The sequence below is a fragment of the Hyperolius riggenbachi genome, chromosome 6 (assembly GCF_040937935.1).
Source record: "Hyperolius riggenbachi isolate aHypRig1 chromosome 6, aHypRig1.pri, whole genome shotgun sequence".
Lineage (NCBI taxonomy): Eukaryota > Metazoa > Chordata > Amphibia > Anura > Hyperoliidae > Hyperolius > Hyperolius riggenbachi.
This window is the reverse complement of record NC_090651.1, coordinates 220,307,338-220,321,594: the sequence shown is the minus strand read 5'-3', so window position 1 is coordinate 220,321,594 and position 14,257 is coordinate 220,307,338. Positions and strand designations below refer to the sequence as shown.

The 14,257-nt window shown below is 45.0% G+C and overlaps 1 protein-coding gene across 1 annotated transcript in view; it reads left to right on the top strand.

Annotated features, from left to right (window-relative positions):
* ESPN (espin) overlaps nucleotides 1–14,257 on the top strand; it is a 397,424-nt gene that overhangs the window by 337,850 nt on the left and 45,317 nt on the right. The window contains exons 11-12 of the mRNA XM_068242154.1: nucleotides 4,142–4,287; nucleotides 12,432–12,710. Coding sequence (XP_068098255.1) covers nucleotides 4,142–4,287; nucleotides 12,432–12,710 — 425 coding nt within the window. The remainder of the gene's footprint in view (nucleotides 1–4,141; nucleotides 4,288–12,431; nucleotides 12,711–14,257) is intronic.

Below are 14,257 nucleotides of genomic sequence, written 5' to 3'. Positions count from 1 at the left end.
GGTACTCACCTCAGTAGGGGGAAGCCTCTGGACCCTATCGAGGCTTCTTCCATCCTCTTGTGTCCCACGGCGGTCTCGCTGCAGCCCCCGGAACGCACAGGCGACAATTTGTCACGCTGTGCAATATTTACCTTTTCTGGCTCCAGCGGGGGTGCTGTTGCGGCTCTTCTGACAGAGATAGGCAGAAATAGACGATCTCCGTCGGGTCCACTCTACTGCGCAGGTGCAGGAGACTTGTGCCTGCGCAGTAGAGCGGCCCGACGGAGATCGGCTATTTTCGCCTATCTCCGTGTGAAGAGCGGATACTGCGCCTGCGCTGGGGCCAAGAGGTAAATATTTACATCGCCGCCGCTCCGGGAGGATTTTCGCCGCCACCGTGGGACCGAGGAGGACGGGGGAAGCCTCAATAGAATCCGGAGGCTTCCCCCACCCGAGGTGAGTACCCCCAGGGGAGTTTTTTCATTACAGATTTTCTTTAAAGGGAACCAAGCAGCATTTTTTTCCTGCTGTCTATCCTGGTTTCTAATAGCTGTGGGAGCCCCTTCTCACCAGTGTCAGACTGGGAGGTGGTAAAGCTGAGGACACCAACTTGCTGGCCAAGCAGCAGTAATCATGTACAGTATTGCTGCTCATAGTGAAGACTTGATAGAGGTTTCTATTGGGAGTCATAACACATGGTTTCTGCTGCTTTGTCAGCAGGTGGATTTCCTCAGCCTTTCCACCTCCCTGTCTGTCACTTCTTCTCACTACCCTTAACGACCTGTATGGGCTGGAACCCACAGGAACGCTTTTGGCAGCGTTTTGGCAGCGCTGCGATACGCTAGCACTTTGCCAAAACGCTGGGCTAATGTTAATGGATGGGGCAACTTCCACAGGAGCGTTTGCGTTTCCCAGAAACGCAGGACCTGCAGCATTTTGAGAGCGTTAGCGCTTCAATGTAAGTATTGAAACGCTAGCGGAAACGCTCAGCAAAACCTAAACTGAGCGGTTTTGCTAGCGTTTTGCGTTTCAGCACACTGTAACAAAATGAAAAATAATTTACAGGACCAATCAGGATAAAAACGCAAAACGCTACGCAACCGCTGAGCAAAAAAATACAATGTTGCAAAACGCGACCGAAAACGCGCATGAATCCGCTTGCAAACCGCTCAGACAAAACGCTAGCGGTAGCGTTTCGCGTTTGCTGATTTCATTGGGTTCCAGGCCTATTTGTGAAGTTAAGCATGTGGGACGTCTCTAATCTGTTTGAAACACCCCCAAACCTCTTTCACAGCCATTAGTCACAGCTCTTTCTTGTAAAGCCTAGCCAACAACTATACTGTGAGACAGGAGAGCCACATTCTTGTATGAAAGCAACAGTGAGATTTAGCATATCTGTATTGGCCAGGGATTGATGCAAATTTCTGCAAATTTTGTTTGCAAATGTATGCAGCTTGAAAATAAACCAATCAAATCCCTCTGAGGTAGAAATGGATTTGTCCATTTTTAAGCTATATAAATTTGCAACCTCCTGCATCAACTAATTATTTACATCGTATTGACATTCCCTTGTATTTACAGAAACACTTCCTATTGCTGTATATTAGTATGTAGCCACGCCCTTCCGCTGAGGATTTGCCTAGGCTGTTTATTATGTGGCATTATCTCCCTCCCACAGAGCATCCTGGGAGACCAGATATATCTTGTACTGGCTTTAGTAGAGATTCCGCAGAGATCACTTGCCACTACTAAAGATGTTGCCGCCTGTAATAAATTTCATAAAGTAAATCAGGGAGAGAAAAGATTTTACAGTGGGCAAACACTGACTAAACAATTTATTAATAAATATTGTAAAAAACAATAAGCTATTTTATTCATTATGTTATTTTGACTACAGTTCCTCTTTAAAGTGTACCAGAGATGGATTAAACTACAGATTTGATACTTACCCAGGGTTTCCTCCAGCCCCATAAGCACGTCTGAGTCCCTCGTCGTCCTCCCGTGGTCTGCTGTTCAGCCGCCTCGCGCATGCGCAGAAGACCCCCGACTGACACAACTGAACCAGTTACCGGGGCTGATTGCGGCTGAATGGCAGAACTGCGGGAGGTCAGCGAGGGACTCAGATGTACTTATTTGGCTGGAGGAAGCGCCGGGTAAGTATCAAATCTGTTGTTTAATCCATCTCTGGTTTGCTTTAAAAGTGCCGCCCCAGTACAACTGACCCCACTCACAGTGAATTCTCTCACAAACTGCAGCAATTCTGAGAACCTCCCCTTTCTCCTCCTACTTTAGGACAATATTATGCTAGGTATACTCAATTTAATTTCCCATCTGATCGATGGGTAATCTGACAGGAACATCTGTACATGCCCAAAGTGCTCCCGATCGATAGCGGAATCGATTTTCCGTTTTCGAATCAATTTTTTTTAAATTTGCAAAATTGATTCAGTTATTCATCAGGAAGGCATCGGACATGTTGGAAATAATCATCCATCCCATCAATCTGATGGGAAATTGCATTGAGTGTACTTAGCATTAGGTGAAAACAACCTTAGAGCCCTTTTCCACTAGCAATCACTAGCGTTCACGCTGAACGCTAGCGATTGCTGAATCGCAATTACCGGCGATTCCCCGACGTTCGCGGCCGCGATTTTGCTATGCTATGCACTGCATAGCAAAATCGCGGCAAATATCGCTCCGCCGCGCGTTCGCGTTCCCGGCAAAAACGAATCGCGGTAGTGGAAATTACCTACTGCGATTCCTATGTTAAAAAGCAAACCGTAGCTATTGTAAAATCGCTAGCGGTTTGCGTTTTTGCGATTCAGTTTGCGCTGGTGGAAAAGGGCCCTTATTGCGATACAGCCATAGCTCTAGGCTGTTCTTCACTGATATCCAGAAACTTTCACTGGTTTTAACTCTGTGATCTTTCCTCCTGAAAGAGTTAACAATATACAGTAAAATTCCCTTATAGTAAAGTTCAAGGGATGTGGCCAAGTAGCTTACTATATCAGAGGTTTACTATATCAGGATTGGTCATACATTGCATATTCCTATAGGCACGGGGTCAAGATCTAGGGACTGACTTTACTATATCCAGAGGTTAACTATATTTTAGAGTTTAGTATTCCAATTTAGTCCAATTAGTGCTGTTGTTCAATACATTATATGAGATTGGTCCAAGCGCTTACACAGTTACTCAGAAAATGTTGTGTTAGGGATTTGAACTTGGATTATATTATGTATTTCTAGTCACCTGATGTTTAGCTTTAGCTGTAAGGCCCGGTTCACACTTGCGGTTTTGTAAAAACCGGAACGGATGTCCGGACCGCACCGGATCCGGACCGGACCTAATCCGTACGGTTCCTATCCGGATCAGGTCCGGATCCGGTCCGTTTGCATCCGTTTTCCGTGCGGTATGAACACGGTTGCGGTCCGGATCCGGTTTCTTAAAGAGATAACAACCTGTAAATACCTGGGGTCTGGGAGGTCAGCAGAAGCTCTGGGGTCATTGTTGGAGACAGGTGGACGTGTGGAGACCATCCGTGGATACAGAGACTGCAGTTGGGACCATGGATCCAGTCATTTTTTACTCGTACCTGGGAATTCTCTCCTTCCTGTTGTTCACCTACTACTATGTGGGGAGAAGGCCTCACCTCCTCGTTATCAGACATATCATCAGACATGTTGCTGCCAAAGAGCTCCAGCATGAAATCTGAGCTGCTCCACTCTGTAAACGCTGGGCCCATGTGGTCCCATCCAAAATGGCCACTAGAAAAAGCATAGGAAGTGGGGTAGAACGTCCGGTTTTTATAGCCAGTGTGTTGTGCGCTCTCCGGTTCTCATTGCTTTGTATTGGCCGGATGCAACAGTCCGGCTCCGCTCCGGATACGTCTGCCGGAGGAGCCGGACCAAAAAATAGCGCATGTTGGATCTTATGCCGGAGTCCGGATCCGGTCCGGACGAAACGGACGCATGTGAACGGACGCATAGACTTTCATTGCTATGCCGTGCGTCCGTTCCGCATGCGGTCCGGCTCCGGCACGGCGATTCCGGACGGCGACCGCTAATGTGAACCGGGCCTAATATTATGCTTATGGCTCAAAATAACAATTGTAACAAGTTTTAACAGCTTTGCATGCTAATATTGAGTATTTTTTCATAGGTACAAAATCATTCAATATGATGTCTCCAACGGGTGACAATTCTGAGCTTTTGGCGGAAATTAAAGCTGGAAAAAGTTTAAAACCCACTCCACAGAGCAAAGGCCTCACCACCATCTTCTCCGGCAGCGGACAGCAAGGAACAAACGTATGTCTGACGCTTGTGCGATTACAGCTTATCATGGATCATGTGTATACTGTACCTGTGTTATAAGTATGTATGTGTTAGGCCTTTCTATATCTCCAACATATCAGCTTGCATATATGATACCTCACTGACACTTGGAAAATGCCAGATCCCCTTCTATAATGGCACAATGATTTCTGAGACATTTCAGTGAACCAAGACAGAACCTGATCTGCAGGCTTCTTAAGCCTGGTACACACCATGCAATTTTCGGTCAGATAGATGGGTCGAATAGATAATTTCTGACAGGTCCGATCTGATTTCCGATCGTTTTTCTGATCGATTTGCATAGAAGTGATCAGAAAATCGTTCGGAAATCCGATCGGATCTGTTGGAAATTATCTATCGACCCATCTATCTGATGGGAAATTGCATGGTGTGTATCAGGCATTATAGATAAGTGAAGGTGTTACTGCCAGAGGATCATCATTAGCAGCATAACAGCCTGGGATCTAGCATATTTTAGAAGGTCTGCTTTGGAAGGTTCCATTTTTTTTCCAGTTCTTCAAAGCGCTAATCAATCTTCATATTTGCTATTTGGAAATGTTATGATTTTCAGTACAAGACAATTTCTGTGCAACAGGTGAATCACGTGAAAATTGTGTGAGTAAAGTCCAAAGCCTGGTACACACTTTCAATTTTGATTGGCCAATCACTGACCAATTTTACCACCACTATGTAGTATGAGAATTCACCTACACAATTTGCTCACAGCATTCAATATCTGTTGACCCTTTATACTACACAGAGGTGGTAAAATTGGTCAGTGATTGTTCAGCTTTTCTAACAATGAAAACTACGGGGCCCATATGCAATTCACTTTTTCACCTGAGTTTTCTCCAAGGTGATATTTTGACAACTTATAAATAAAATGCCTTTTAAACCACCAGCAGGCAAGAAAATACTCAAAATAATTTTAAAAGTGTCTTTTCACCTACTTTTTAGTACTTTTTTATTGCAAAGTGCTGAAAATTTGTCTTAAACACAAGATTAAAAATTATCTCCTAGCAGAAATCTCAGGAGAAAAAGCTAATTGCATATGGACCCGGGAGTCTTAATTTTGGCTTTAAAGTGGACCTGAACTTGCACAGGACAGAAGGAAAACATAGAGAAAGGCACCCTGTATATATTTAGAGAATTTATCTTGTTTAAAGAAAACCCGAGGTGTGTTTAAAGAATGTTATCTGCATACAGAGGCTGGATCTGCCTATACAGCCCAGCCTCTGTTGCTATCCCAAACCCCACTAAGGTCCTCCTGCACTCTGCAATCCCTCATAAATCACAGCCATGCTGTGAGGCTGTGTTTACATCTGTAGTGTCAGTCTCAGCTGCTCCCCCGCCTCCTGCATAGCTCCGGTCCCTGCCCCCGTCCCTTCCCTCCAATCAGCAGGGAGGGAAGGGATGCAGGCGGGGACTGGAGTTCTGCAGGAGGCGGGGAGAGCAGCAGACTGACACTATAGAGATAAACACAGCCAGCTCTGACAAGCTGTTTGTCAGCAGCGTGGCTGTGATTTATGAGGGATTGCAGAGTGCAGGGGGACCTTAGGGGGGTTTGGGATAGCAACAGAGGCTGGGCTGTATAGGCAGATCCAGCCTCTGTATGCATATAATATTCTTCAAACCCACCTCGGGTTCTCTTTAATTCCCCCTCATCTGTGTCTAATCACAAGTTGTAATTTGATCTATCCGCTGTATCACATGACTGCCAATGGCTGAGATGGCAGATAAGCTCATTAGAAAGCACAGGCTGTTAACAAAATGTCTGCTTCCATGAATCAGGAAGTAGAAACAGTGCAGATTTATTTTAGGATTTGCATCAGCTGTAACAAAGAATTGGTTTTTGTGTGAAGGTTATTATGCTGTTGTGTATCTTTTAGAGCAGAGAGGACGTTCTGAGTTCAGGTCCACTTTAAATTAGAAAACCTTTTTTCAGGGGTTTTTACACTGTTTTACTGATGGTCAAAATATAATTCTGTGCTTCTGTCCAAGTTAATAGTTCCAGGTCCCATAAACATCACAACGGCACTAAGACACACCCCTGCTACACCCCTAATCAAGCCCCCACTTTACCCTCTAGTCACACATACTACATAAAAATAAGAAGAAGAAAGTGTAGTATTGTAATTCAAACCTCACTGGTCTTTTCTGTCATCATTACTGTTCCTTAATATTATCATTTGAAAATAATACATAATAAAGTTCATATATACATTTTTAATAGAGAAATACATATTTATACAGAGCTGAACATTTTGCCCATGATTAGGAGAAGTGGACAGAGGGATTGAGCTCCAGGAGAGAGAAAAAGAGACCTCCATTAACCTCCCTGGCGGTATTCACGAGCAGAGCTCGGGCTGGCTGACACATGTCAGGAGCGGTAAGCCCGAGCTCTGCTCGTGTCAGCAAAATCAATGGCTGCAGTGAATTCCTGGGTCCCGCGCGCGATCAGCGCTTGTCAGCGGGACCCAGGCTTCTTCCCCCCGGCCGCCGGAGTCCGCATTACCTTCAGATCTTCCGGGACCCGGCGGCCAATTAGCTGGGAGGATCGGCGGTGCGTCGTGACGTCGTGGGCGGCGAGAAGGGAGGGAGTTTGTGAAATAAAAAAAAAAATGCCTGCAGCCAATCCCTGGGTCCCGGCGCGATCAGCGCTTGTCAGCGGGACCCAGGCTTCTTCCACCCGGCCGCCGGAGTCCCCCTTACCGCTCTGATCTTTGGGGACCCGGCGGCCAATAGACCATAATAGCCGATCAGCGGCAGAGTGACAGGGGCAGCGTAGGGTCACAGGGGAGGGAGGGGATGGAGGGAGGGGAAGGAGGGAGGGAGGGAGGGAGGGAGTATAAAAAAAAAATTAAAATAAACTCATCTGATTGGGCGAAAACAGCATTGTATTGGATACAATAGGATTTTGTATCCAATGCAATGTTGCCTTTTGCTTCCTGGTTTGCTGAGAGGAGTTGTGGCTGTTGAGCTGGAGAGGAGCTGGCTGTGATCTCTGTGATCTGTGAGTGCTTATCTTGATTTCTGCCTACCTGTTACCGATTTTTGCCTGGACTTTGACTATTCTTTCTGCCTTCTGATTGGATTTGATTGATTACCCGTTGCTGATTTTGCCTGGACTTTGACTACTCTTTCTGCCTTCTGATTGGATTTGATTGATTACCCGTTGCCGATTTTGCCTGGACTTTGACTACTCTTTCTGCCTTCTGCCTGGATTTGATTGATTACCCGTTGACGATTTTTGCCTGGACTTGGACTACTCTTTGCCTGCTGCCTGCACCGACCTCTGCCTGGATTTACTATGGCATCATCCTCCAGAAGACGTCTCACCGTGGAAGCGCTGGCGGAGTTGGAGGACAGCGATCTGCAGTCACTGGCGGACTCCAGTGACAGCGACGCACCTGGGGATCTGTCATCCGACCCAGATAGCGACAGCGACAGTGACGCCATCACCAGCGACGTTAGTGATATCCGGGTTTGGTGCCCCATCGACCTTTCTCAGGCTCCGCCACCGCCCCCACGTTTCCCTTTTACTGGGGAGCCTGGCCTGAAGAAGGAGTGCGAGTGCAACCCCCTGGCATACCTGCAGCTTTTCTTCTCGGAGGCGGTTATTGAGAGGATAGTGGAGGAGACTAATCGCTATGCGACCCAACAATTGGCTACTCCTCAAGGACCCTTTTCCAGAAGCAGGACCTGGGAGCCGGTAACAGCAGCGGATATTTGGCTGTTTTTGGGCCTGATCATTCTGCAGGGAGTGGTGGGGAAGCCCCTGCAGAAATGGTACTGGAGCACGAATAAAATCATTGCAACCCCCTTCTTCGGTACAGTTATGTCCGAGTATCGTTTTTCCCTTATAATGAAGTTTCTCCACTTTTCTAACAATGAAACTTTTGAGGAGTCGACCCACCCTGCTCCAAAACTAAAAAAAATTTGGGAGGTCTACCAGATGGTGGTGGAAAATTTCAGGACCACGTATGTGCCACAGAGGGACATCAGCGTGGACGAGAGCCTGATGGCCTATAAGGGAAGGCTGAGCTGGCTCCAATATATTGCTTCCAAGCGGGCCCGCTTTGGGATCAAATCATACACGCTATGCGAGTCAAGTACCGGATACATCTGGAATACTATTTTGTATACGGGAAAAGGCACAAAATTTTGTCCCAGGTTTAGCGAGTTTGGAGTGGCGACATCGTCTGTATTGTCCCTTCTGGAGCCTTTGTTGGACAAAGGCTACTGTCTCACCACAGATAATTTCTACACCTCCCCTGAACTGTCTGAGATTCTTATCAAGCATAAGACTGACACCTATGGCACTGTTAGGGCTAACAGGAGGGAGATGCCGTCGGCCTTTGCCAAGCAGAAGCTGAAGACTGGGGACATAGCTGCTTGGCAGAAAGGGAAGATGTTAGCCCTCCGGTGGCGGGACAAAAAAGACGTCTGTCTCCTCTCTACTGTTCACGACACCTCCACTGTCCCCACCAGAACGAGAGGAGGAAAGGATATTGTAAAACCGCAGGTCGTGATGGACTATAACCACACCATGGGTGGTGTGGACAAAGCTGACCAGGCGGTGACCTTTTATCCTGCTGTCAGGAAGCAGCAGAAAAAGTATTACAAGAAGATTTTCCGGCACCTACTAGAACAAAGCATTTGGAATGCATACATTCTGCACAAGCAGGGAAGTGACAGGCCAGTGACGCACGCTGATTTCATCTGGAAACTGTGCGAATGTATCTGTCTAAGGTACCAGACTGCATCGGATGCCAGAGTTGGACGCCGTGCCTCTTATGTGGTAAATCCGGAGCGCCTCACTGGCCGACATTTTATGGAATACATTCCACCAACTCCCAAAAAAAATGCCCCAACTAGGACATGTCATGTGTGCTGCAGCAAAAGCGACGAGAAGGGGAAAAGAATCAGGAAAGAATCACGATTCTACTGTCCAGACTGTGATGTTGCCCTGTGTGCAATTCCTTGCTTTAAAATATACCACACACGGGAGGTGTATTAGGAGTATATATGTACATACTGCATAATTTGCTGCCTTATTTATACAGTTTTATTTCAGATTATTGATAAATTTATTTACTTCAACAATTTTGTGTTCCTGACTTTTATTTATATGCAGAATGTCTACCACACTTTTATTCTGATGTATTTTGGTGAGTTAAGACTTAAAAATCGGAGGCCTAAAATTCATGAAAAAAAATGTACCGCTTTTGACTCCTAATTCCTGACAGAAATGGACCGCCAGGGAGGTTAAAAAGGGATCAGAAGAAGAGTCGCACACCACTGTGGAGGTGCAGGACCATAAATACAGTCAATAGTAAATCCAGAAGGTCCACACACTCGCTTGTAGACCAAGTCTGCTTTTATTCAGTAAACGTGACACACCATTCCATCAACCAACGATTCGTTTCGGGGCCCCGAGGGGTCCCCTTTGTCAAGATAATAACACAGAATGGTAACCAAGTGTGACAAGAGACAATCTATCATATCAGCAGAAATTGCACCTGTAAACTAGGGGTAGCATTCAAAATTGCCACCCTATCACAAAATTAACATAATTAGCAATTTGCATTCAGAGGGTGCCGTGAGTGCGGATGCACAGCTCTCTGAGGATTGGACGGTGGGGAGATTCGGTGACAGCACCTCGAGCCAGCTGATGTTGAGCTCGGTGCGAGGAACGGGCGGCACGGAGGCGAGATTTCTGCTCTAACGGCTGGGAGCATGAAGGAGCATTTTTCCAATTAGCGGAGCGGACCACCGCTCAGGACAATTGGGGACAGTTGAGGTATGTGTATGGGCATTGGCTGCAGCATATGTTTATTATGAACATGCCACTGTTCTTGATACAGTTGATTGCTTATCTGAGACTTGATTCTCCAGCAATGTCTACATATGCAAGGATTGCAAATTATGTTAATTTTGTGATGGGGTGTCAATGTTGAATGCGAGTGGAAGATTTACAGGCGCAATTTCTGCTTATATGTTAGATTGTCTCTTGTCACACTTGGTTACCATTCTGTGTTACTACTCTCCATTAAAAAGAAACGTGCCTGAGCTGTGAGGAGTTTGGACACAAGTAAAAAGTAAAGTTTAGAGAAAATACTTTAAAAGCCCTTGAGAATATGAGTTCACTTGAGTTCATTACAAAAAGTTTGCCTTCAGACCTGATGCATGGAATTTTGCCACAAGCTAGTGATTTTCTTAATCAGAGCAGTATGTCTTAGGCCCCATTCAAAATGGCAATAAAAACATCCCGTTTATCATAAAGGATGCAAACGGATCCTACGCAAAGACAAGGATCCACTCACATTTCATTTGGTCCCTTATAATAAGCATAACACAACTTTGGCTCCTGCATGACTTTTCCGGATCAGCCGGGCCAAGCTGATGGCAACAGAGCCCGACAGAATCAATGCTGGCCTATGAGAATGGATGGTGTTTGTTCTCACTAGGCTGCTCAGCTCATACATTTCACAAATTACTCACCAGCCACCTTCCATTTGGATCCTCTGTCACTGCTGCTGCCATCCGTTCAGGTCTCTGCATGCTAGAAATGCCAGTATACAGATCCCAGAACCCCATCAGAAACATCAGGCTACAATTGGTTTGCAATAGACCAATTGGAATCGTGCATCCCAAGAGAGGATTCTCATTGGTCCACTGAGTAGTGAACCAATGAAAATCCTCCCTAGTGCCCAGGAAGGATTTCCACTGGTCTTTTCCAAACCATTGGAAGCCTGGATGGTGGCAATGAAGATACACAACAGGTACCAAGCGGGTGGCACATTTTTACATGACCAGTTTTTTCATCCAGTACATTGTGAATGGGGCCCTAGACATGTATAGTAGTCATATGTATTTCAGAGGCCCAGGACTTGGACAGAGAACACATAACCTCAACTACTCAAAAAAATTGTACAGTCTTCTCAGGTGCTCAAGTGTTTTTGTTTTTTGGGGGGGTTTTTTGCTTACATTGATAGTACAACAGTGAAGATTGGGTTTAAAGAGTGCTAATGATTTTTTATGTAGCATTGAACAATTATGCATATAGGCTGCTCCAAATGGTATATGTAGCATACAGATTCTGAAGGAGAAGTAGGTTCTATCTTATATAATACTATTGTATACCATCTTATGTGTTTCTCTTGATGTATCAGCATGGACACTGAACTGTAAGGGAAGTGGGATAAATCCCACATTACACTGCTATATGGTGAGAGGGGCTCACCCTTAACATACATTTAAACCATAAAGTCTGTGTACTCATCATTTATGAATATTGTCTGCCAAATTCCCTTCCCCATTCAGTGCACAATGCTATGTGCCAGGTCCATTGCACAGAGGTCGGAACACAGATCTCAGTGGTCAACCCTGGCCAGTTACTCACAGAAGAGGTCCGCCCCTGTAAAAGTCATTCCAGGGATTGTGAGTATTCCCACAGCCACTCAATGTTTTTTTGTCATTTAATTTGGGTAAGTTGCTATTAGCCAGCACTTGTGATTTTTTTCCAATCCCAGAGATTAATCCAATGACACAAAATACAAAATCATGCACATTGTCATTATATTATTAATGGAGTAATACTTGAAAGCTCAACTCTAAGCACGTTTTCCTACTCCTCTGTAGGCACTCATTGATAGTTCTTGTATTTTATCTGTGTATAAGTTCATTGATTTACTGATGTAAAATCAAACAATATAAGGTCCCTATGCTATAAAGAACCCTTTAGGCTTCCTGTAACCCAGATTTCCAGAGCTGCAGGAGCCCACCTTGTGTGACAGCTCACCATGTGCCCCGCCCCTTCTTCAATATGATGGTGCAGAGTCGAGGAGCAGAAATCTGTCCAATACAGCCTGCTTATAAGTAATGTGATGTGACTACATTTTTAAAAAAATTTTATTGAAATGATTTTTAGCTGAAAGAAGGTGGTGTTTGGGCATTCTGTTTACTAAGCTACCACAATATAAAGTATATGTAGAAACGTGCCTCGAGTTGTGCTTGGAATAAAACACTAATTCAAAAAATAATTTGACTAAAATAATGAATTACACGTACTCCCTCAGATCACAACTTACTGCTTGTGTTTTGTTTTTGCACAGTCAGAGGTACAGTCTCCGAGCTCACCGCCTCCATCCTCTCCTGCCTCACCTCCCGGGAATCCAGGGGTCATACCCAATAAGGCAGCAACAAAGCTGCCGGAGCCACTAATGAATGGGAACTCCATGCCCCCAGCTCCAGTGCAGAATAGCCAGCTGGATATCGAGTCTCTAATCCCCACACACGATGAACAGGGGAGGCCAATCCCTGAGTGGAAGCGCCAGGTGATGGTGAGAAAGCTCCAACTGAAAATCCAGGAAGAGGAACAGAAGAAGCGCACGGTAAGGATCGGCTTGTATGCCGCCATTCTTGTGTTTGGATTGGACTGTTGTGGCTTGGTTGTGCTTTTGACTTGACTTTGAATTTTGCGTGAGTTTATTTCTTGTGTAATCAATATCTCCTGCTTTACCTGTATCCCATCTCAATTTAGTAGTATCATTTCTACAGCAACAAAAAATGGCAGAAGTTTTATATCTCATCCTCACTCTCCTAAATGCGTCTTCTTTGCTATCTGTGCTAAATATTTAAAGCCTTCCATTCACTTCCTGCCCTGTTGACATCAGTCACCTTAGAAGGAAATGTGAAACGTGGAGTGCAATACAAAAGAAAAACCTGACAAGGCCCTTTAAGAATTTTCTACCAGAATGTGGGTGGAGTTTGACTTTAAAGCAGTATTCAGGCTGCAAAATCTTCTTCATAGAGGGTTAACTTTACTTATCTACTCAATGACTGTCCTTATGCCTTGTGGCGTAGCAATAGGGGATGCAAATGTTGCTCTAAGACATCCTCCATATTAGCTATTTATTGGTGCCATGCTGGTATTAATAATTTCTTTATGTGCATTGAACAGTGGTTATTAATATTATTAACAAGCTGTTCCCCTAATCTGTTTGGACTTCTCTGAAACTGTTGCTTTCCTTGGATGCAGCATTTCTATTGTTATTCATAGAGAACTTGAAGGAGGCAACTGTAAAACTTGCACTGTGGCCCATTACAAGTTAGCTACACTACCGCAAATGCTATAAAGTTTGTCAGTGGTTGTTAGTCCAACATGCTTTTCACTTGTTTACAAGTGCAGACTCCAGCACTGTCATGCTGCAATCTCTACTTCTGGCCCCTATCTTAAGGTGCCCATAAAGGTCCATACAGACATCGGATTTTTCTGAACGACGGGTCGTTTGAACGGGCCTTAAGTCAGAAGAGAAACAGTGCCACAACATGGTTATCTAATGATAACTGGATTGTGATAGTGCAGAGCAAGAAATTCCTGGCGGTTTCAGCTATCAGCTGGGGAGGAGCATGCTGAATCACAGCATTTCTGATTCTGTCACCATTCATTCAGACAGCTTACAGAAGGAGAGTGTAGCTTCCTTTCTTCATGAGCTAATAGACATTTTTCTAAGGGAGGAGTACACAAACTGTTGTCCATAAACTTATGACTCAGGGAGGTCAATGCAAATCATAAGTATGTATGCAAATGTAGGAAAATGTGGATGCGGTTAGACAGCAATAAATATTAGCCTTAGTTTTCTAACACACACGAGCAAAGAACACGGAAACCACCTACCTAAAATATATGGTCCCTTTTGTTCTGTCAAAACAGTTTTTCACAGTACAGGCAGGGAATCCACAAGGTCTCTGGGGGGTTTCCTGCAATATCTTATGCATGTGCTCCCCCCCCCCCCCCCCAGCAAATGTTTGCTTGGTGTCTATCCCAGCCCAAGTTACCAGTATTAGATAGCCTTCTGGCTCCCAGGTATCAGTTTTAGGTAGCCTTTTTGCCCCCTAGATATTTCAGTATTACAGTATATCGTGCCTCAACGATAGT